Raw genomic sequence first — 25,444 nt, forward strand, 5'->3', positions numbered from 1 at the left:
CATAGAATAACTTGTCCGGCTTTTATAGCCGGCAGCTGGTAGTGAGGACCAATCAGCGGTGTTCATTTTGGCGCCCTGTCAGGCAGGGACCAATCCGCGTCGTCTTTTGTTGACAGCTCCGGCTTCCGCGTGTCTTGGTGTTTTGACAGCCGCGAGCTGTCAGTGGTTGCGCCTGCGCTGTACGGTGGACGCTTTGACAGCTCAGGCTTCTTCGTAGTCCGGCGTTTGACAGCCGCGAGCTGTCAGTGGTGGCGCCTGCGCGGTGCGGGGAACTTTGACAGCTGTCAAAGTTCCCGCGTGTTTTCTTGTCAGGCTGCTTTTAGTTTATACGCTTGCTGCTGCCGTATTATTTGAACAGTTAACATATATACATCTCTCTCAGGGGATTGTTTACATATATAACACACCCCTTACCCCTCCCCTGGTGCGTTTCCGTCTTCTTGGATGTTTGAACCTGCCCACTGATAGTCTTTTAGGTAGGTGGGTGGTCTCCGATTCCTGTTTGAGCGGCGAAGGGGTGGAGGGTGGTGAGGTTCCGGGTCTTCGTTTTGGTGTTCTTCTTCCTGGTTTGGAATAGGCAGCATTTCCGGTGGGAGCTGTATGCTGGCATTGGTTGGTTGCCCAGAATTGTGTGGTGGTTGTCTGGGTCTGAGCTGATCAATATGGCGGCGTATGTTGCCCTGTGCTTGCGTAGCTATAAGGTATGAGATGGGCCCTGTTTGTTTTATTACTGTTCCTTGGACCCACTTGTTTTTATCTGTGTATGATCGTGCCCAAATCAATTGACCTGGGTTGAGTGTGCGGGTAGGGTGGGGGTGTGGTTCTTTTTCTGGATACGTGTCAGGGTGCAGTCTGTCCAGACGTGTTATTAGCCTTCTCCCCCATCTTAATTCTGCTGGTGATTTGCCGGTCGTAGAGCATGGTGTTGTGTGTTGTGCTAAGAGGAACTGGCTGAGGCGCCTCTGCCAGTTTCCTTTAACGAATTTTTTTAATGCTTCTTTCGTGGATCGTACCATAATTTCAGCCATTCCGTTTGACGAAGGGTGGAACGGCGCCGACGTGACCAGCCTAATACAATTCTTCATAGCGAAGATCTGAAATTCACGAGAGGTGAATTGAGGCCCGTTGTCAGAAACTATGGTGTCAGGTAAGCCGTGCGTAGCGAATATTTTTCGTAAAGCTTGAATAGTGGCTTGGGACGTTATTTTTCTAAGGGGGGTGACTTCCAGCCATTTTGAGTGGCTGTCTACTACAATTAAGAAACTTTGGCCTTGGATGGGTCCCGCAAAATCTACATGTATACGTGACCAAGGGTTTCTTGTTGTCTCCCATTTATGGATTGGAGCCTGGGGTGGTTCATTCCTGGTCTCTTGACAGGTATAACACCCACCTACGTACTTTTCTATTTGTTTATCTATGCCTGGCCACCACACATAACTTCTAGCCATCGCCTTCATTTTTACAATTCCAGGGTGTCCTTCGTGTAAAATTTGTAATGTTTGGTCTATGTTTCTCTCTGGTATGATGACCCTATTTCCCCACAGCAGGCATCCTCTATGTGTTGAGATCTCATTTTTTCTGTTATAATAAGGTTGGAATTGAGGTTGTGGATTTTGAGCTGGCCATCCTGTTGTGGCCCATTTGAGGATTCTGGCAAGTATTTTATCTTTGGCAGAATTATTAGCTATGATGTTTGCAGTCAGGGGGCATTCTGGAAGTTGGGAGATTGCTAAAATCTGGCTGGCTGGGGCTGGGTCTGGGTCCCTGGTTTGTATGGGCAGTCTGCTGAGGCAGTCAGCATGACCCAATTCTTTACCTGGTTTATGTATTAGTTGATAGGAATAGGCTGCTAAGAAGGTTGACCATCTTAGCATTCTCGGGGAGAGAATTTGTGGAGTAGTTTTGTTCCACGTGAATATGCCTAGCAGGGGTTTGTGATCTGTAATTATAGTAAATGGTCTTCCATACAGGTAATCGTGAAATTTTTTGACCCCTGCTACTATTGCTAGGGCTTCCCTGTCGATTTGGGCGTAGTTTCTTTCAGCTTTGGTTAGAGTGCGTGAATAGAAGGCTATGGGTCTTTGTGTGCCGTCCTTGAATATGTGACTTAAGACAGCCCCGATTCCATAGGGAGAGGCATCGCAAGCGATGCATATTGGGGTGTCCTCCCTGAAAAGGGTGATAGTTGAACTGTGACAGATAATCTTTTTTAATGATTGGAAGCTATTCTCATGTTCTTTGGTCCAGGACCAAGTTGTACCCTTGTCTAGGAGTCTGTGCAGAGGCTCCGCAATAGTGGCCTTATGGGGGATGAAGGCATGGTAAAAATTTAACAATCCTAAAAAGGATTGCAGCTCTTGCTTATTCCTAGGACTGGGTGCGGTTTGAATAGCCTGTAGTTTTTCTGAGGTGGGGTGGATGCCCTGGCTATCTATTTTGTACCCTAGGAATTCAGTGGATGTGACTCCAATAGAGCACTTTTCCCGCTTAAGTTTGAGGCCGGCTTCTCTGAGCCGGCTTAGCACAGCTGACAGCCTGTCAGCTAAGTTCGCTTCGTTTTCTCCGGCGATGAGAACATCGTCGAAGTAGGGGCAGACCCCGGGTATTCCTTTCAGGGTCTTCTCCATGATACCCTGAAATATACCCGGGGCCGCCGATATGCCAAATTGGAGCCTCTTTACCTTAAAGGCACCGCGGTGGGTGACAATTGTCTGGGCCTCCGCAGTGTCCTCAGTGACAGGTAGCTGTAAGTACGCCTGAGCGAGATCGAGCTTGGCGAACAGGGTGCCCGAGCGGATGGAAGCAAATACGTCCCTTACCGCTGGCACCGGGTAGGCATGGGGGCTGAGGGCTAAGTTGACTGTCGCCTTATAATCAGCGCACAGTCTCACTTCCCCATTAGGTTTGATTGGGGTGACGATAGGGGTCTCCCAGGTTCCCCCTTCTGTGGGCTCAAGCACCCCTAGTCCTACGAGGCGATCAAGTTCGTTTTCGATTTTTTCCTTAAGGGCAAAAGGTACCCTCCTGGCTCTTATCTTAACTGGTTGGATTGCAGGGTCTAACTGTAAGGAGATGGGGGGACCCGTGTATTTCCCTAAAGTGCCATCGAAAACGTCGGCGAACTTATCGCAAACGGCTTCTAGGCTGGGTGTTAGGATGGTGTTAACCCCAGTTAAAGCGATACCTAATGGACTGAACCAGTTTAGTCCTATCAAATCGGTGCGGTTCCCTGGTGTGACTAAAACCTCCAGGGGCCCCTTGAACCCCTTGTACTGCACTACGACCTTGGCTTTTCCTTCCACCGGAATGGGGGTTTTCTGGAAGTCAGCTAGGTGTACCTGAGTTTGTTTCAGGGGGATTTGTCCTCGGCCCTTCTGACAGATCTCCTGATAGGTTGTTAGAGAAATTAAGGAAACTGCCGACCCGGAATCTACTTCCATGTGGCAGGGCACCCCCTGAATCCTGACCCAGATCTTAACCTTGGAGCTTATGCTGTTTACCCTGTCCACAATCTCTACCAGGGGCCCTGGGTGGGGTTCTCTGCTGGCCTGGGCAGCTGGCCTACCTGGGGGGTTTGCCTCCACCTCATTGATGTTGTCCCGGCCCTTGCTGCGGCACACCGGCTTGATGTGGCCGGTCTTCCCGCAATTGTGGCATTTCGCGTTCCTAAAACGGCAACCTCCTCGGGCATGATTGCCCCCGCAGCTGGCACAGGCGGCTCGTTGCTCGTAACGCGGTGGCGGTGGAGGGTTCCTGGCTCCCCGGCGGTCCGACGTCTTTCCCCTTCTCGGCTGTCGGTGCTCCATTCGGCGTTGTAGGGCTTCTCCGTCGGTGAAATCTACCGACTCTCCGCTGTCGCTGAAGGCTGCGCTTTCCTGGTAGACGGTCGCGGGGGTCTCTGGGGTCGTGTTGGTCGGCTTCTTCTTGTGGCTGTGTTCGTATGCCATGATCTCCCTGGTCAGCTCGGCCAGGTTCATGTCGGGTTTGGACGTCAGTTTTTTTTGTAGCTTCTCGTCCCTCAGACCGATCACCACCTGGTCTCTGATGCGGTCTTCCAGGTCGGGGAAGCAGCAGTTCCTTGCGGCATGCCTGACCCCGGCGATGAATTCGTTGGCGGGCTCGTCCTGCCGTTGTTTCTTTTGCGCGAATTGCACCCGCCAGTATAGTTCTGATCGAGCCGGCATGTAGTATTTGCTCAGCTGGTCCACTAGTAGGAGACTTCAGTGATGGGCACTGGGCTGAACAACCCGACGGCTGCATCGTACACCGGGGGCCCGCTGATGTACAGCAGAGCGGCGGCCTTTGCTCGGTCGTCAGTGATCTTACTGACGAGGAGGAATCCCTCGACTTGGCCGAGGTGTGATTGCCATCTCTCGGGATGGCGGGTATCAAACTCCCTCACACGGCCGAAGTTTGCCATGTCGTCCGGTCCTGGGTTGCTCCGATGGAAGTTAAAACTTCCGTGACAGCTCTTGCCGGGAACTCCCTTCCTCGGCCGTGACTTCAGCTCCGGAGCGATCCCACCTTCGTCGCCAGTGAAGTAGCCGAAGGACCACTCGGGACGACAGGCTAGTAACAACAGATTTATTTAAGAGCAAAAGGCAAACATAGAATAACTTGTCCGGCTTTTATAGCCGGCAGCTGGTAGTGAGGACCAATCAGCGGTGTTCATTTTGGCGCCCTGTCAGGCAGGGACCAATCCGCGTCGTCTTTTGTTGACAGCTCCGGCTTCCGCGTGTCTTGGTGTTTTGACAGCCGCGAGCTGTCAGTGGTTGCGCCTGCGCTGTACGGTGGACGCTTTGACAGCTCAGGCTTCTTCGTAGTCCGGCGTTTGACAGCCGCGAGCTGTCAGTGGTGGCGCCTGCGCGGTGCGGGGAACTTTGACAGCTGTCAAAGTTCCCGCGTGTTTTCTTGTCAGGCTGCTTTTAGTTTATACGCTTGCTGCTGCCGTATTATTTGAACAGTTAACATATATACATCTCTCTCAGGGGATTGTTTACATATATAACACAATACATATACACACACACACATTATATATTTTATATGGGATCCAAGATAATTTCTCTTCACTCATCAATGTAGCCCAGGCAAGCCAAAGAGTTGGACACCCATGAACCAGACTGTTACTGGTGCATATGAAAATAAAAATTTGTAAGTTGCTGATAAATGGTAATGAGGCTTATTAATGAATTAAGCAGGAGTTCTTCTTGAAAAAAATGTACAATGTTCTGAATAAAGAAGATCCATGGAAAAAAGTTATTCTACCAAGTGACATGAATGGATGGGAGGAAATAAGATGAATGAATACAGAAAAGATACTTGAAGGAATGAAGGAGAATGGTGCTTATTTGGCAAGTATCTTCTTATAAAAAGATCTGTTTCAAGTGTGTAGTTTAAGTACAAATCTATCCATGAATGCCTCTAGTAAAAGATTGCAGGTAAAAGCATGACTGAGTTTATTGCTTAGATGAAAAATGGTGAACAATAAAGGGCAATGAAAGGTTCTGAATGTAGAATATAACATTATTTAATAAAAACTGAATTTTGGAAAAACAGATATAAAGTTGACAAGCAAAGACATACGTGAATAGACCCAGATATGGAGCTTGAAACCTTTAAGAAACAATGATTCAATAAGTTGGGTTACAATTGAAGCAAGGGGGTCTTTGAAAGGGTGTTTTGGAGATCTGTAAGGGAGTGGTATGGTTAAAAAACATGGCTGCAGATGGAAGTAATATAACTGGAAAAATCTTTAAAAAAACATGGCTGCATGATTTGCTTAAAGTGTACACAAAGAGTGCATCTGTCCACGGCAACTGGAAAAATACCATAACTATGTCCTTACAGAAAAGTAAAAAGAAAAAAAACCCACAAAAATGAATGGGAAATCTACATGGAGGTTTGTTAAATGTGCCTGAGGAGTTTGAGAAACTGAAAGGGTGTAAGAAATGACAGTGCACAAAATTTGGTAAATCCATTGGCACTGCCTTGTGCTGGAACAATCTGCACTTCAGCATGTCACTGAAAAATGTATGAGAAAAAAATATATAGTATTGTATGTTAATTTAGAGAAAGTATATGATAACTTATATAAATGTGAATTATGAAACTTTTTGTATTATGGAGTGAAAGGTTGGTTACTATTCATGAAAACCACTAGTAAGTAATACACACAACGAATAGATGGACTATATAGCCACTGCTTCCATATTGAATAAAGAATTTGATGCACTTTTATTTAATGTCTTTATGGGTTAATCTACATGGAATGCTTGTGGTGATGGCAGATGTGTTTTGTACATGTTCTGATGATAACCGCCCTGAGTTTATTTTATTGCATTTATATACCGCCCTGAGTCCTCAGGGAAAGGGCGGTATATAAATGCAATAAAATAAAATAAATAAAAATAAATAAAAGGTATCCTCCATATATATCACTACTAATCCTATAACTTGCCTTCCATAAATGTGAACTGCTTAAAGTGCCCTTGTAATAATTTACTTTATTACTTCATCACAATAAACTGAATTAACTCTGAATGGCAACAGGGGCCGGAACCAGACAGGAACTATTTTGATGGTTTGTATTTACACATCTCAAAGATAGTATAACTGCCATTCTGTGCTAATAGGAAAAGATAAATAAATAAATTAGTCACCCAGATGGTGACTATTCCAAGATCATGCTGTAATTTACACTATATTTGTCATTTTCTTTGTCTTCTTTGTGGCATAGTAGAACAAAAGTATACAATCTATTTAATATTTTGCATACTTATAATTTTAACTGTAACCTACCTAGAGTTGCTTTTTGGAATGAAATGGGTGCATCTAAATTTAATAAATAAAATAAGCTATAATTCTGCTTTTATTCAGGGCTGTTCAGCAACCTGCCAATCCTTTTCTAGGGGCCCACAGTACAGTGTGATGTGTTTGAATGCTTAATAAATTTATGATATATCTTCAAAATAATTTGATTGATTTAAGTGAGCTAACATGTACATATGTACTGTTATGTTTCAGCCCCAATAAAGTAAATGTACATATACTAATTCAGATGATGCTGAGTACCTAAGAGATTTTAAGCAGTTAATATATTGCATGATGCAATGGGAAATATGATTCTGAAAATTAATGCATCCAGTGCTAAGGTTTTTTTATGTCTGAGAAGGTAAATGGAGTGATCAATTGCAATTTATGTATCACTAGCAAACATTACAAGTAGATTTGTGAATCTTGGTGAAATGTTTACAAAAGATAAAAATATTAGAAGGAAAATGTTAAGATATGCATAGTTAAATATAAGAATATACTTCTGCCCATTTTGTTATATTAAAGTGAGAGTTTGATATGTCAAGAGAAAAAGGAAAGTTGAAAGCAGTTGGATTAAATTACTAAAATATGTCTGGTAAAATAAGAAAAAGGTCAGAATGAACGGGTGAGAAATGAATGTGAAATGAATACAAAGGTCTGTGGAAGTCATGGTTGGATGGAGTTGATGGGATCCTCCAAAAGAGCAACGTAAAAGAGCAAAGTGGTGGAAGCAAGATGTATGCATAGAGTTTGTAAGAGTAGATATATAGAGAGTGAATAGTACAGTGAACATTGTTGGTTTAAACTAGATCTATCTATCTATCTATCTATCTATCTATCTATCTATCTATCTATCTATCTATCTATCTATCTATCTATCATCTATCTATCATCTATCTATCTATCTATCTATCTATCTATCTATCTATCTATCTATCTATCTATCTATCTATCTCTTCTCCCTAAATTACTTTAATTTCTGACCTTTCTAAGCAACTTCTTGCTTTTTAAACATACTTCCAGTTACTTATCTTTTTTAGCATAGCTTCCTCAATGTACTTTGGGGTCAGAGCTATGGACTCTGTGTGTTGTTTTCTTACTAATACAGGGCATCATAACTTCAGGCTGAGGTACGGGGAACTGAAGACAATTCCTACAAATGTGGAGCTGACAACTGTGACAAAGACCAAGGAACCTTTCCAGATAAGGAGAGGACAGATGATCATCCACCTTCGCTTCAGGCAGCTGCTCCTTACAAAGAGACTGAAGCCATGGTTTTCTAAGGTGTAATAGTACCATATGTGGGGATGATCTTGAGGGACAAGAGGAAGAGATGCTACCTAGAAAATAATCAGACAAGATAGGAAGAGTCTTCAGTAGCTTAATGGTCAGAGGAATAAACTTTGGAACAACTTCCCCTGATGGATCAGGCAGCTAAAAGTATTGGCAGGAGAGTTATACCTTCAGATTTGCAAGACCTCCCAGGTAAACCCGATAAGAAATACATCCAGATGAGTTAATTGTACTTTACCAAAAGGTTGCATTAATTGCATCTTGCAAGTTTGAAGGCACAAATCTCCTACCACAGACATGTCAAACATAAGGCCCGGGGGTCAGATCCGGCCCGCCAAGTGGTTTCATGCGGCCCGCGAAGCCATCCTGGAAACAGTGAGGGAACGTCCCCCACTGCCTTGGCCCTGGCCCAGAGACCCTCCTCCTGCCAGAGACCCTCAGATCTGTCCCACTGCTGCCTAGGCCCCCATAGGCACCTTTGATGCCAACGATGTAGAGCTGGCCACGCCCACCCAGTAGGCCATACGCACTCTGGCCACGCCCACCCAGCCCCCTGAGGGCAACCGCAATGCTGATGCGGCCCTCAATGAAATTGAGTTTGACACCCCTGTCCTACCATCACTTTTAGCTACCTGAGGTTCTTTTCTAAGTTTCTTCCTCTGACCATTAAGCCACCGGAGTTCCACATTTCTTGTCTGAGCATTTCCTAAGCAGCTCTAGCAACTTTGTAGGCTCTCTTCCTCTTATCACATGCCATATTCTTACATAACATTAAAAGCAGGTTTTAGTGCTGGAAGAAGATGGGATCAGCTACCTTGCTTGCAACTGTGGGAGAGACTTTTAAAGGACAACTATGTTCACAAACCTCACTTTTTAGTCACATTTGGAAATTGCATATTAGCTATTCGAAAGCTATTAGAGAACCTTGGAATGACAAGTTTGAAAAGTTGTTAACTGAGTAAGTTTATGTTCAGCTCTGAACAAAAGAACAGTTACAGGTTTATGAATTTAAAGAATTTAAAATAAACAGAAAAAGCTAAATAAGATTCTGTTCCATGAAAGTTATAAAAGAATTAAGGGTCCAGATGAATTTGAAATATTGACTTTTGCAATATGCTTTTGGAATCAACTATAAAAAATAAAGTTTCTCATGGGACTTATTTTAGTTATCCTGGTAATAGCAAGTCATAAAAGAAAAATGTTTTTAGATATTGGGCTATAGAGGGGACAAAAAGTTTTAAGAAAAAAGCATACAAAACATGCTCTAATATTGGGATTTATATAATGATACAAAATGTTGTAACATGAGAAATATTAAATGAAATCTTTGAAGAATGGAGCCAGAAGTTAGTAACTACAGTATGAACACTGCCAGTATCAATGTTTGCTTCTAGGCGTTGACATTGTCTAAAATATGTTTATGTAGGAATGACAAATGGGAAACAAATTTTATCTGATAAGATAGAGAAAATGCAGAATGTGAAATAACAAATGATAGACCAAGGAACTGATTTGGAAAAGGATGCTTTATTGTATTTATAGTAAAAACTTGCTGAAATTTTAAAATTAAAAGGGGAATACAAATGACACACCCAAGAAAATGACCTGAAAGTTATAATAAGATGGTGTATTCTACCATATATTATACACAGGGAAACATCTGTTCTCAATAGCTTTGTGCAACAATTAAATCTTGACAGATTTTCCAGAGACCACCAGAACGTTTATAAAACAATTTGACTAGAACATTTTACTGATAGCTGCCATGACTTTGGACTTGTCTTTCACCTAAGGAATCTTTGAATCTGGGTTAACAATGTAGAGTAATGTTAAAATTCTTTTTCAAATCTACATACCGTATGCTGTTTGTGCTATTTGGTTATCACATTTAGTTAAAAATGGAGAATATCCATGTAAATGAAACAGTTTCTCTCTAAATCTAGTATTTTGTAGACTGAAGGTATCCACTTAGATAAATTCTCTACTTTATACTGTACTCTTGGAATGTATGAGAGACATCAGTAGATACTGTAAAATACCAGTTATGAAATTGACAAAATGAATTTTGCATAATTTGCAGCATGTTTACTCTTTGGGCTATTTGCAGATTCTCTGATGACTCTACCTCAATATTAAAAGTTCCCTTCTTTTCTCTATTCACATATTAATGGATTGTTTCTACAAAAAGACATGAAGTAATTAACTACACCAGCTCCTTTCCTCGTTTTCCATTCTCTCTAGGCCTTCTTACATTTATCAATTTTCTACTGATGATTTTATAAACCAAACCTCTAGAGAACCAAACTGATTAGTCAATCCGTAGTACTACACTCTGCAGAATTTGAACCAGCCGTTAATGAAACTAGGAATGATTATTATTTCTTTTACAAACCATTTTCCCTAATAAAGGTATTTTTTTATTTTTCGTTCTCTAAACTGCACATTTTTATACCAATTTTTAGTATTTTTAATTCCTATCTCTATATTTCAATTTCACTTACTGCAAACTAGTTCCCAACTACACTATTTTAGTATGAACAGAATTCTGAGGCAGAATTCACATCTGTTTAGGAATATGCAATGTAAGATATAGTGTGTTATAATACTCAAATTAATTTCAATGTTGTCATATTATCAGTATTTTTGTAATTATTATTAGTCTTGTTCTGGACTGCTACCATGTTTCCCTGTAAATAAGACTGGGTCGTATTAATTTTTGCTCCAAAAGACGCATTACGGCTTATTTTCTGGTTAGGTCTTATTTTGGGGGAAATACGGTACTAAATGAGGACCCAGATTGTTGGGGGCAATTAAGCTGACTTTGTAATAATGCCGCTTGGGGTGTGTGTGAAAGCCCTAATAAGCAGGCATATACATAGAATGAAGGCTACTGCTAAGCTTGTAAGCCGCCCTGAGTCTTCGGAGAAGGGCGGGATAAAAATGGAATTAAAATAAAAATAAATAAATAAAATAAATGCATCCATCTGGCTGATGATCTTAACTAGGGCTTATTTTGGAGTTGGGGTTTATATTATGAGTGTCCTGAAAAATCATGCTAGGGCTTATTTTCCAGTTGGGTCTTATTTTCGGGGAAACACAGTGTATAGTCCAATTAAGCTTCTAACACAATTTACACAATACCTTTCTCATAAAGAGTAGCAATTACCGTAAATGTACTATCTCTAAGACTGCTTTTGTGTGGTGTGTGTGTGTGTGCATGCCTTCAAGTAAGTGTTGACTCCTGGCAACTGTCTGGGCCTATCCCTGCAGGTTTTTTGGCAGGATTTTTGGAGTGGTTGCCATTGCCTTATTTGTAAGTCTGAGAGAGGGTGACTGGCACAAGGTCACCCAACGGAGTCAGTTTTTAGTGTAGTGCCTTAACTACTATACCAAACATTTAGTTTTTAAGTAACAGTCAATTCATGGGTCACAATATTTTCACTGAATGAGTATTTTCTTATTGCAGGATAGAGTAATTTAGTTTTTTAAAAGCCAACTGAGCCTTGGTGGAGCAGTGGGCTAATGCCTCAAGTAACACCAGCTGCCTGCAATTAGTGCAGGTTCGAGTCCCACCAGGCTCAAGGTTGACTCAGCCTTCCATCCTTCCCAGGTAGGTAAAATGAGGACCCAGATTGTTGGGGGCAATAAGCTGACTTTGTAATAATGCCGCTTAATAAGCAGGTATATACATAGAATGAAGGCTATTGCTAAGCACATTGTGCTTTAGATTGTAAGCCGCCCTGAGTCTTCGGAGAAGGGTGGGATATAAATGGGATTTTTTAAAAAATTGAAAAAAAAGTAGCTATATCTCATTCTTGTTTTGATCCCTACTTCATTATATAAGACACAAACATTAGAAAATAAAAACGTTTATATTGTTCAATATTAAAAGAAACAAGTGTGGAGCAGAAATTGCCAAGTTGTATATCAAATATTTTAAGTAAGTTGGTTTTTTAGTTGCAGAACAGGGCTCTTTTTGAAGTTTACAGCTGGCAACTTTGGAATGTTGAAATACTTAAAAGTAATTGCATTCTGTTTTATAGGGAGGCAACCTTCCCACTCAAAGTGTGACTCCTCTGCTTGAATAGGCACCAGAATGTCAAAATTGGAAAAAAAGTACTTCCATCTGCTGCAACAGAGGTTGCTTTAAATAACAAGAATTTAGAGGGAACGCTAGGAGAAAAGTACAATACACAGCACCCATTATTTATGAATAGAATTAATAAAGTTCCCATTTACTGTTGCATGGGTAACAACAATATCTATAATATACCATTTTATCATTCATTCATTCATTCATTTCTACAACTTGCTATCTCAAATGCATGACTGGGTGACTAATAATAAATAAAAAACAAGATAAAGACTTTACAACAAAATAATAACATATATAACAGGCAAGATTAAAAAAAACCTATCAGCTTAACTATCATGTTATGCGCTCAACCACACATCCTGGGCCCAGGTGCAATAACACAACCAGGTCTTATGACTTTATGGAAAGGTCGGGCATGTTGGAGGGATGAAGCTTTCCAGAGGGCCAGTGTCATGAGAAAAAATGCACTCCTCCTGGGACCTGCCAAATGACAATCCCTAATAGATGGGACCCAGAACATGCCTCACCTCTGTAAAATAGGATGAGTAGGTGGAAAGGGATGATCCTACAGGTAACCTGGCCCCATACCAAGTTCTGCAAGATAAATATTTTGTGGTTTCAGTATTTAACTCCTACATACTTTGGAATAATTTGTTGGGTTGTTTTTTTTAAAAAAGAATTTGATTTAATAATAATAAAAGACTGTAGAAGTCTTTCAGCAGGAACTTTTTGTGGAAGATGGAAAAGGATATATGCACTGATGGAATACCGTCATGGAATGTGGAGCTGAAAGAGGGGTGGTGGTGGATGTTGGCAGTAACACTGCAGTTTCCCAGAAAGAGGCAGCACATTCCTAAGAGGAGGCCAAGACAAGAGAATGCACAGGCCTGAACTAGGCTCAAGGTTGACTCAGCCTTCCATCCTTCTGAGGTAGGTAAAATGAGGACCCGGATTGTTGGGGGCAATAATCTGACTTTGTAATAATGCCGCTGGGGGGGGGGCGCGAAAGCCCTAATAAGCAGGCATATACATAGAATGAAGGCTATTGCTAAGCACATTTGATTTGTGCTTAGATTGTAAGCCACCCTGAGTCTTCGGAGAAGGGTGGGATATAAATGGGATTAAAATAAATTAAAAAAATAAAAATAAAATAGAGGGACGAGGGAGGAAAAGGTTCAGAATAGCCACATTCTAGAATCTCTCAGGGTATCTCTATTAAGTTTAAAGGTTATAGCTTTAGTCTGGCAAGACTCTTATTAGGTGTAAGCAAATAAAGAATTCGACTTGATTGGGTCTTACTATGTCGTCTTTGGGCTAAGGCCTCACTGTCAGGTTGTGGAACCTGTTAGTTAACAAAAAGAATTCCAGGCAATGCTCTAGCGATAGAAAATTGGCTTCATTCAAGTGATTTCAAGAGCGGGATTTGGAGTATATCTGTGGTTGTAAGTGTAAGTGGGCTGCCAAGCATCTCAGTTTTGATCACATGACCATGAGGGCACTGCAACGTAAGTAACTTTGATCACAGGTGGTAAGTCCATTTTTACAGCATCATTGTAATTTCTAATGGTTGCTTGTAAATCGAAGCCTACCTATAGACCAGACATGTCAAACACAAGGCCCGGGGGCCGGATCTGGCCCGCGAAGTGGTTTCATGTGGCCCGCGAAGCCATCCTGGAAACAGTGAGGGAATGGCCCCCGCTGCCTTGGCCCTGGCCCAGAGACCCTCCTTCTGCCAGAGACCCTCAGATCTGTCCCACTCCTGCCCAGGGCCCCATAGGCACCCTTGATGCGAACGATGTAGAGCTGGCCACGCCCACCCAGTAGGCCACGCCCACCCTGGCCATACCCACCCGGCCCCCTGAGGGCAACCGCAATGCTGATGCGGCCCTCAATGAAATTGAGTTTGACACCCCTGCTATAGACAATGATAGGTCATACCACATTTTTTACTGCAGAGTGCTGAACCTTTTGCTAAGCATTCCATTTTTGTGCATTCTCAATTTCCATCGTAGCCTGCTTATCATATTCAGCAACTAACGTTCAACTACATGAAAAATATTATATACTCCAAGCTTATTTATTTTATCGCATGTTTTATCATAAACTTCTATAAACGAACAAACATACAGAAAACAGCTTCCCACTTATTCAATGTTCTGCTGACCAGCAAAAATTCAGCTCCACGTATCTCCTGCTTGACATAGAAGTCACACTACATTTACGAAATATTGCTCACTATAATTTCTTGTACAATTTGTCAGCATTATCCCAAACACCTCTCAAACACATTTAATAAACTAATCCCCATACACATTTTGCATTTTTATTACTTTTCACCTTATATAAGAGGTCAGTAATAGCATTTTTCCAACTGTCATGCAGAAATGTACTCTATACAGAGACATTTACTGTATTTATTGACTTAATTCATATGGCTGCCCATCTAACAACAGTGAGTCTGAGTGGGTTATAAACGAACAGATGACATACTTTTCCATAAATTTACATCTATTTTAAAACATTTCTCTAGTTATACTGTCTCCATCCATACCATTATCATTTTTCAGCATTCCCTAGCATTTATTACTTTATTTTTATTTATTTTTTATTTTAGCACTAACATTTGTAGCATTCATTCTACCTTTGACATATTATTAAAATTCTCATACAAATCTCTAAAATTGTCCTTTCATCACTTTCTCACTTCAGTTTCATCCCAGATCTTTTCATCTTTTCTTATTTTTAATTCCATTCAGTCTTCTGGAGTTTCTTTTAGTATTTGTTTTTCCTTCCTCCCTCTCCTAAACTTCTGATCACCCTTGTATCCTGCTCTAAATACTGTAACTCAGTTTTTTTTACCATAAATAACCTAATCATGCCTTTGCATCCATTTATTTAATATTTGTATTAAAGAAACACTTAGGTTTGAACCTTTCCCCTAAAATAATCACCAATCACCATTCTCCTTTATTCTTGGGTCATCAAATAATCCAATGACTTTTTCTGTATTCTCTGAATTCATTTCTACCCATCCATTCTTGTTATCTCAGTTTTCCCTCTGGATTGCATTCATACAAAATCTTGCAACATCCCTATCCCATAAAAAAAACCCCACCACTTGCCCCTAACTCTTTTTCATCACTCACTGGAGCTCAACATGCAACTATCACCACCATACAAATTTCTACTTTCACACAGTACTGCAAAAGTCTGACATGCATTTTAAACTTCCACTCATAATTAAACTTACAGTTCCCTACATACAGTATATAGGTAGTCCTCAACTTACAATTGTTCACTTAGTGACTGTTCGAAGCATTGAAAAAAATGCCTTATGACTTTTGTTCACACTTATTATCGCTGCAGCATCCCCATGGTCACGTCATTTAGATCTGGATGCTTGATAATTTACTCACATTCATGACGGTTGCAGTGACCCGGGGTCATGTGATCCCCTTTTGCGACCTTCCGACAAGCAAAGTAAATGAGAAAACAGATTCACTTAAAAACCATGTTACTAATTCAACAATTGCAGTGATTCACTTAACAAATATGAATGGGGTAAAACTCACCTAACAAGTTTCTCATTGAACAACATAAATATTGGGCTCAATTGTGGTCATAAGTTAAGGACTGCCTGTATTTGTCAATTGCAATGAAGACAAGGCTGCCTCATATAACTCTGTTAGATCCTTCCCTTTTTTCTTAGTTTCACCAAAAACAAACACCATCACAAAATTTGATTTTCTTTCTTTCATTTCTTTCTTTTTGCTCTTTTCCATAGAGTTTTCCTGTCTTTCAAGTTGCAATCATTGATGTGCCATAGAGGGGTAATGTGGGTGGTGATTAAGGAGTTGGAGCCAATATTTACAATCTATGGAAAAATAGTGTTTAGTATGTTTTATATGAGATTGTGGTTGTATGCTTTCTTACATATAGGCACTTCCACATCTTTAACCAGTTTGCAGTTTTTCACTTTTTCAGAAGTGTGTCTAAAGCAGTTTACATGAGGATGCCAGTTATATGCAGGAAAAGTGTGCTTGTCTTCCAATTTCTTCAATCCCAATTTCCCATATAATTTTGGAGTTTATTTTTTTTTAAAAAAAAACATTGTAGCCTGTCTGACATCTCCAGACATGATTTGTTGCAAGAAGAAGAAGGGCTTCAGGTCTAACTAACCCATAATTTAAAGATTTTACTATGTGTGCCCCCCAGCTACAGATCAGTAGTTGTTGCTGGTGCTGGCAAAGACCAGTTTGATAATTTCTCTTCTGAAAGACTTGATTTGGTGAGTAAGGGGAGGATTCATCAGTCTTCTTCTACCTTAAAGAATTCCTCCAGACAGCTAATGACACTGTAAATTATATTTTCATGAAAGTTCTGACTTTATTCTAGTTTGTAAGGCTGCCCTCCCACCATCATCTCTGTCAAGGATTCTCTGTATAGTACTATTTTTTTCCCTTTTAGTAGTCAGGATTTCTTTTTAATACTATCAAGAGTAATAAAAGATACAATTTCTCTCTGTCTTCTAGAGTGTTGACTTTTTATTGTAAATGATGTATGGTTGGCAAACATCTACATATTTGTCATAGTGCCATTAAATCAGTAAGGAGGAGAAATCAGGCCTACAAATGAAGATGTTAGACAGCAGTGTTCACTTAGTATCGGCACAATTGGATTTGACTAAACTTGTGACCGAAAGAATGGGAGATAAAAGCCTCTTTCTATGATTTCTAAGGAAGAATGTTAGAAATCCTCTTTTTTGCATCTTGTTTGTCGTTGAAATATTTTAGCTCTTTCATACAAGACAAATACCACATTCCGTTAGCATTGTGGAAACATTAACAGTGTCATTCCTATCTGGGGAATAACTGGGGAAGATAATTGCAGATTATTACAACACAGAAGAGCTGTGTGTAGTCAGGGAACAAGAAGAAATAGCAACAGACTAAGAAAAATGACTAGGAATAGAAAACTGCTTTTTGGATTCTCGTATATAGTAATTGTCAAATTCTATTTTAAATACCAGTTCCTTCTAATTCTTCACAATATCTTTAGAATATTAACACCTCAGAAGTGATTAATAACCCAAATATTTTGTCCATATTTAGGTAACACTTTCTTCATATTCTATTTTAAAATGTTCTTAACACTGGGCTAATCTTTTGTACGTGAGACATCTAATTTTCCTTTTATAAAATGGTGTTTTTTGCATGAATGTCTGGATATATTTGTGTATGGATAAGAAATACTTGAATGATAAAGCAGCCTAGACTACATTTACAAGACAAGTGATATTTTTTTAAACCAATCTTGGGCATCCATTTCTTTCTGCTTTTAAATCAAAACTGAAACACAAATAGTTCTTACTTACAAAATATCCAATACAATATAAATGAGAGCAGTAAATAGCATATTTATTATGTTAATATGTTTACAGAGCCTCCTTCCCTTCCCACTGCAGAAAAAGACTTAAAGAAAAGTAATACTTATTTCCAAATTACATTTGTATCTTATAGAGGTATCAGCAATTCCATGAAGAACATATAAGTTTCTTTTTCACAGCTTTATGATTTAAAAAGTGCTAGTGGACCTACATTAAATTATAATGAACTGCATTCATTGTAACTGTGTTGATATTCATTTTTTATAACAAAATATACTTTCAACATAAAAATCAAGAAATACCATATAATGTTGTTCTTTGCCATTTTAAAAAAAACAGAAACCTTATTTAAAGTTCATTTTGTAATATTACGTTTTCCTGAAATAAGCACTTGTACATTTTTTAATTTGTAAATACAATAAGTAGAAAAATGGGATACTAGGAAAATGATGTTTCTTAAGAAAATGATAACATGATTCAATTTTAACAGCTCTTCCTTGAGGAATGGGTCATAAAATTTTCCTCTATAAGACATTTTCCTGTAGATAGTCACTTCAATTCTCTTGCTCCTGTGTACTAGTTATTAACATGGCACTGAATAATTTGTTACAATAGAAAACGTAATGACTATTAATATTAGATTTAAAAATAGAAATCACTGACATTAATTCTGGACAAACCTCTTTCTGTCACTATTTAGGTGATAGCTAGGTGTTTATTGACTGGACATGGTATTATTGTTTAAACATATATTGACTACTATATTAGCAAATGGTAATTTATATGGAAAAAATAGTTTTTGGTGGCGATCCATAGCATACAGGAAAAATGCAAAATATACAATTTTAATTTTCCATGCAATTTGTAGCATGTTTTACTGTCTACTTTAAGTACACCCTCTGTGTTTTAAACATATCAACATAATATGATGCAATTTTAAAAAAAGTTTTCTTTGTTTTACTACCAGAGCTAATGTTCAGTAAGGCATCACAAGACTGCCATTTAATTGTGGTAAAAATCATTCAAAAAAATACATATACTGTGTAAACTTCACTGCTATTTGCTAAACAAAGGATAGTGCAGATGTAATTACTTGCCAGAAGAAACAGACTGCTTTATTTACAAGGCAAAAAAGGATCCTGAATCATTGTAAGTTTTTTTAAAAAAACACCAGGGTATGTTAAATCAGCAATCAAGACTGCAAACTTAAATAGAATGCACAAACTAAAATGGGATTCTGATTTGTTCTACTGACCATAAAATACTACATTCAACTATTCTATTTTTAATTCTGTACTTAAGATTACTAATAGAAGTCTTAATCATATTTATAAAATAAGTTTCAGTTTACTATTTAAATAGAATTTCTTTCATTAAGGTAATGTGCAGGCTATTTTCTATTTTTCTATTTGCCAGTTTTCACAATATGTTTCACAATATGTCAATGTTTGGAAGACATTTAATCATTGAAAAGTCCAAAAAAAGTGCATTGTTCTAATATAGTCAAAATCTGTGCAATATTATTATCTGACAATACAGTATTTTCACTATATTCAAAGATATCTAATATTACTACAGCTAACTCATGGAAGACTTGTTCAGAATAACATAATCCTACATTCATTTACTTGGGACTAGAATCTACTACAGAGTTTATTTGAACTTAATTCCTAATGCATATGTAGGATTGAATGAGAACTGATTAAAGTAAAGTGCTCAAGAAAAGGGGGCTCCTCAGTAAGATTAAAATTACCTCAGCATAAAAATGAACTAGTTCTAATCAATAGTTTATACATATTACCATCTGAAGACAGTTTTCTCTATTTTAAATGTCTTGGTCCTTCAAAGTACCATTCATATACTAGGCAAAAGATACAAAGCAGTAAAATATTATTGCTTCAATCATATGTGAAATAAAACCAATGCCCGCTGGAAATTTTAATCAGTCTCTAATGTATACTGGATTTTTTGCAGGGAAATTTCAGTGAAGCATTTTCTTGCTTCATTCACTATTTCCCATTCATATTCTTAACCACTATGTGATGTTTAGCTGGAAACTATTCTAAGCATATGCCCAGGTTTTATTGGTTTTTTTTTAAAAGGAAACCACTGTGAAAGAAAGTATGTGCCTTATCGCAAGGCTGCAGCTTTGCATTTCATTGCTCTGATAAAACACCAAAGCAAAAGAAAGAAAAAGACCCACAATCTTACAAGACCAGCAGAGTCTTAGAAAAGGATTAGAATTTGAAATAAGCTTTTTAAAAAACTAATCAATCAACTCCTACTGTAATATTAGAATCAGCTCTTAAGAAGGCTATTTAATCCCTTCAAGGTTTATTACATATTCCATTATTGACTACAGTAACACAAATTCTCATACACATACCATTTCAGGTTGCATACAACTGGGATGAAAATAAAACTTTGCACCCTGCTGTGTGCAAGCAGTTAACATTTTCCTGAAAAGGGACATTGATTCTTTTTAAAGCAAAAGATTTAATTGCAATATAACTTTTTAATGCTTTTCTTTAGGAAAAAGGGGATATTTCAGTGCTTTTTCTTCTTTTCATACACTATTTTCATACACTATTTAACATCCAAAGTTTTTTTAAAATTTATTCTCTAAAGTACAATGTTACAACTACCTTCAGGACCCTATACTTAGTCATAAAGCTTTTTTCCTTTATTTTAGTCTACAATCCTGTTTACTTCGCCCCAACCCTTTAGCCTTACTGGGCTGTAAAAAAAAAATGCTTTACTTCCACCTAAACCTGCTTCTTAAAAGCACTAAATCCAAATTAAACTCAGTCACATCATTATAAATATACATTGCACCCATTTGCATGAGTAACCATTATAGGAGGGTGTTTTAACATCTGAACAATTAACTAAAATCAAATTTATAATAAATCTTATATCAAAGGAAACAATATCTGTAAATCAGTTATTTCTAGGCTGAACTTCAAAAAGTCGACTGATCTTCACTCCTTAAGATTCTTCTACAATGAAGTGTTTTATATATGAAAGCTTTTCAAAATTTTCCTTCATAAATCACCAAACGCCCAGATTTCCTGTACTACACATCACCACAGAGCCCTCCTGTGCAGAAAAGAGGTTTTGTCACTACGGATCATTCAACTCAAGAAATAAACTCTTTTTTAAAAAAATCAATCTGTGCAATGGGCGAAGAAAATCGCAAGTTCCTGCCTAGGAAACCATTACTTATGGAGATAATTGGTGTGGGGGGAAAAAAAAAGTTGCTAATCTCCCATTAAAGTTTCTAAATCCTGGTTCCAGTGACAGTTCGTTCAGCGGCGAATGCTCCATTTTTAAACCTTCAGACCCGAACTCAAGACGACTCGGAGGTCGGACCAACGCAGGGGCTTCTCCGGGGTTCCCAGTGCAAACGTGGAAGGCCCCCCCCCCCGTTTGTCTCCTTCAAAAGCCAGCGCTTCCCTCGGAGGAAGGCGGCGGGGGCTGCCCAGGGTTTCGCCTCGCCGCAGCTTCAGGAAACCCACCGGCCGGGTCCCGAACTGAACAGCCCGCGGTATTCAGAGACGGAAGAAAGTTTTCCACCCCGGGCTCGCACCACCACCACCACCACCCCGCCGCACTCGCCCCGCTCCCTCACTGCCAGAAAAAAGGGCGGGAGAGCAGAAAGAGCCGGGCAGGCACGACCCCATTCTCCCGGCCGAGCCCCCTCGCCTTAACACTCAAACCAGACGGGGAGGAAAACTTAAGGCGGAACGCCTAAACTCGCCTCAAGCGGCAAGGAAAGGGGAAATAAAAAAGACGACGGCGGCGGCGGCACGCTCCCTCCCTCCCTCCCTCCCACCTCCCCACCCCGCAAAATCCGGACGCGACCGCCAAGGAGCCTCTGCAGAGGCTGCCGAAACGAGGAAGGAAGGAAGGAAGGAAGGAAGGAAGGAAGGAAGGAAGGAAGGAAGGAAGGAAGGAAGGAAGGAAGGAAGGAAGGAAGGAAGGAAGGAAGGAAAGAAAGAAAGAAAGAAAGGGAGAGAGGAGAGAGAGTCACCCCAGGCAAAGCGGACTTACGAGCGGGAGGAAGAAACTCTGCGCCACCACAACCAGAGGGAAAGGCTGCCGCAGGTGCACCATCATCCTGGCTCCGGAGTCTTTTTTTTTTTTTTTAAGAGAGGCGTCCTTTGCCTGGGCTGTGGCTCATCTCCACTTCGGAAGGCAGGGCGGAGCGCAGGGACATGCCGCGCGCCCGCTTCGGGAGCCTGCCCCGCACGCGCGCCCGCCCGCCCTCAGAGCGAGGGAAGAGACGCTGGAGCGGACGATTTGAGCGAGCGGGGGGGGGGGGGAGCCGGCCGGCCGGCCAGAAAAAGAACACCACACACCCCCCCACACACCCCAAGCGATCGTCTGTCGAGCTCGCTCTCTCTCCCACCGCAGTCAGGCGGCGCTGGGGTGCGACTTTCTTTCGCGCTGGCGTCCCTGGAGGGGGCTGGCGGGCTGGGGAATGGGAGAGGGGCAGAGCTAGGAAAGACGCGGCGTGCAAGGTTGTCTCGATTATAAACGCGAAAGCTTGGGAAGAGCGCTGGGGGAGGCAGGCGAGGGCGGGAGGGAAGGGGATTCGCGCGCAAATGCCGCGGTGAGCGTCGAGCGACTCCGTAGTCTCCTCTCTCTCTCTCTCTCTCTCTCTCTCTCTCTCTCTCTCTCTCTCTCTCTCTCTCTCTCTCTCTCACACACACACACACACAGGGGTAGGCAACCTCGGCTCTTTTATGACTCATGGACTTCAACTCCCAGAATTCCCGAGCCAGCCAAGCTGGCTCGGGAATTCTGGGAGTTGAAGTCCATGAGTCATAAAAGAGCCGAGGTTGCCTACCCCTGCTCTCTCAGATGAAAGGGGGAGGGTAGGTTGCCTTGTTCGTCCTTGGCGGGAAAATGCAGCGAGGAACCAGAACTGGGTCTAACTGGTCCAGCTTGGGCCCGTGCTTTGGAAGCGGAGCTTGGGCGTCAGGAAGCTTGGCTCCCTGGCTGTGGACTATATGCTCCGCAGCCTTGTTTTGGATGGGCGGGAGAGGAGCCTTCCATTACCAAATACCAGTGCTTTTTTTGTAAAAGAAAAAGGTGCCGGAACTCACCCATGTTATACAACCCGCCTTGCCTACCCTACAAGGTTCCATCCAAAAAAGGTGCCGGAACTCCCTTCTGAGCGTTCTATGAGAAAAAAAGCCCTGCCAAATACTATTTTATTCACTAGAGTCAGACTTGAGGAGCAAAGTGGCTCTGGGCCCCTTGGGAATCAAATTTGAGTTCTCTAGCTCAGCTTAAAGCAGAATTGGCTACCTTCAGGCACTTCTTTCCTCCCACCCCCCACCCCAGTAGACTGTTAAGATGTACAAATTCAAAGGACAGAAAGGTGTGGCAGAGTTGTAGCCCGGACGTTTCAGCACCAAAGCTGAATATGGCTCACACCATTTGCTTTTGGTTACTTTCTTCCTTCAGCATCGTTGCTGAGAGCAAGGATTGCTCCTAGAGTTAAAACCATTAGCGGTCAGATGTTTTCGTACATCCCTGTGAGTCATGTGCAAAGAACCAAATAGAGACTGTCTGTCTACTTAATATATGGACATTCTTGTCTCAGGCAGACCATAAGGTTGCCAGCAGGCAAGTTACAGTATCTGTTGGCCCAACCGCCAACCAACATCTTGTTTTCCCATTGGGGCCTCATTCCCAAGATTGGATGCAGGAAGCGACTACAATACTGCCGTTGTTGATCAGTTCTCAAGACATATGTAATCGCCGCTGAAGGCGTTACCTAGCCTGGTAACGAAACGTTCAGAAATCAACCCACAAGCTCAGAGAACGAACCTTCACCCTCAACATGCCTACTCATTGTGGGTTTTGCAAAAGTAAGCATAGGCTTGTCTGTCCTTCTCAATAAAGAATGACTGCCTCCTTGAACAAGGAGATAGTGGCAGTGCATAATCAATCTTTTCTGTTTTAATATGCAGTGGACAACCCATGGCCCGTGTTTTTGTTTCAGAAATATTTCTTTACTTAAAACTTTCCCTTAAATAGGGACACAGAATGGGGGAAAAAATCAGCAGGAACATTTTTACTTCCTGTTGGCTTCCCTACTGTGGGGAATTTTTTTTACTTCCTGTTGGCTTGCCTACTATGGGAAGCTGGCAGTGAGCATGAGAAATTTTCCTTCCTTCCTTCCTTCCTTCCTTCCTTCCTTCCTTCCTTCCTTCCTTCCTTCCTTCCTTCCTCCCTTCCCTTCCCTTCCCTTCCCTTCCCTTCCCTTCTTCCTCTCTGTTCCTTCTTTCCTCCCTCCCTTCTCTTCCTCTTCCTTTCTCCCTCCTTCCCTTTCCGTTCACTCTCTCTCCTCCCCTCCCCTCCTCTCCCCAGTAGGCAGGTAAGTGGCTGCTGCCAGATGGGGGAGGAAGTGAGGGAAGTAACAAGTGACCCGTGTGGAGTGAACTCAGAGGGACTGGACCATTTCCTCATTGACTTTCCTCCTGCAAGCTTCCTAGAGACTATGCCAGGAAGAAGGTGGCCGGGAGTGTAGGAGCATCAGCAATTACATCACTTCCTTCCTGATTCCCTATTGACTTATGGGAAGCTACCATGGAATGTTGAAAGTGAGGATCGTGTCACTGCTTCCTGAGGCAGAGTGGCGGTGGCACTGAACAATAGCAGCAGAGCGGCACTAAAGTAGCAAAACCTCCTATTTCATTTCCTCCAGACTAATGGGGTCTGGCATTCTGTAAGTTAGCCCACTTGAGGTACCTTTGTTGACAAAGCTTTGCTCTGTGAGGCAACATTTCTCCCAGCTGAAGTTTGCAAAGCATCAAGCAGACACAAGAGATTTAGTGGCATACAAGTAACTTCAGGGAGTAGCCACCGTGGCTTTTCCTGTGTCTCTAAATTTCCTCCTTTCTTAACCTTTGGCTGAAATATTATAGGAAATATTGGCTAGAGAGTGAAGGAAGAAAAACTCATTGTTGGTGCAGTATCCTCTTATTCAAATGAGTCAGGAAACATTGCACTTATTATTTAAAGCACATTCTTCCAGTCACCTGTTGCTCCTCTGCTCTATCTGATGTCATTGTGCACCCCTGAGACACTTCTGGGGAAGTGCTGTTCATGTTAGCATGACCTGTGAAAAAGTAATGAATTGTAGTAATGCTGCACAGAATGAGAGAATAAGAAAAGGATTAAGACTTCAGGCATAGCACACCTCTGAAAAATCTATTGCAGACATGTCAAACACAAGGCCCGGGGGCCGGATGCGGCCCGCCTAGTCGTTTCATGTGGCCCGCGAAGCCATCCTGGAAACAGTGAGGGAATGGCCCCCACTGCCTTGGCCCTGGCCCAGAGACCCTCCTTCTGCCAGAGACCCCCAGATCTGTCCCACTCCTGCCCAGGTCCCCATAGGCACCCTTGATGCATAGGTCATACGCACTCTAGCCATGCCCACCCAGTAGGCCACGCCCACCCTGGCCATACCCACCTGGCCCTTTGAAGGTAACCGCAGTGCTGATGCGGCCCTCAATGAAATTGAGTTTGACACCCCTGATCTATTGAATACGTTCTAATTTCTCAGAAACTAGGGAAGGAAAAGATTTCTATATAATATGTCGCATTTTGCTGCTTTGGGTGTGGGAGCAGGGATCCACTCTAATACTTTTTGTTCTATTTTTGTCCTGTTATGTTATTTATTATCCCACTATACACAAGATTGCCCTTTTTCTCCACAGCCTAAGCATATCTAAGGAGTAATGTCAAATCATTAAAATGTGTGTGTTTCAAGACATTTTTGTGCCTTGCTACAGCAGGCTGTTTCCCTGCCTCATACTGCTGTGAACAATCTAAGG

At 41.3% G+C, this 25,444-nt stretch overlaps 1 protein-coding gene across 1 annotated transcript in view; it reads right to left on the reverse strand.

Annotated features, from left to right (window-relative positions):
* The window catches only part of NXPH2 (neurexophilin 2), a 45,350-nt gene extending 23,546 nt beyond the window's left edge, over positions 1–21,804 (reverse strand). The window contains exon 1 of the mRNA XM_083351703.1: positions 21,645–21,804. Coding sequence (XP_083207829.1) covers positions 21,645–21,710 — 66 coding nt within the window. The 5' untranslated portion in view covers positions 21,711–21,804. The remainder of the gene's footprint in view (positions 1–21,644) is intronic.
* Positions 21,805–25,444: the final 3,640 nt, after the last annotated feature.

The sequence above is a fragment of the Vipera ursinii genome (assembly GCF_947247035.1).
Source record: "Vipera ursinii genome assembly, chromosome: 1".
Lineage (NCBI taxonomy): Eukaryota > Metazoa > Chordata > Lepidosauria > Squamata > Viperidae > Vipera > Vipera ursinii.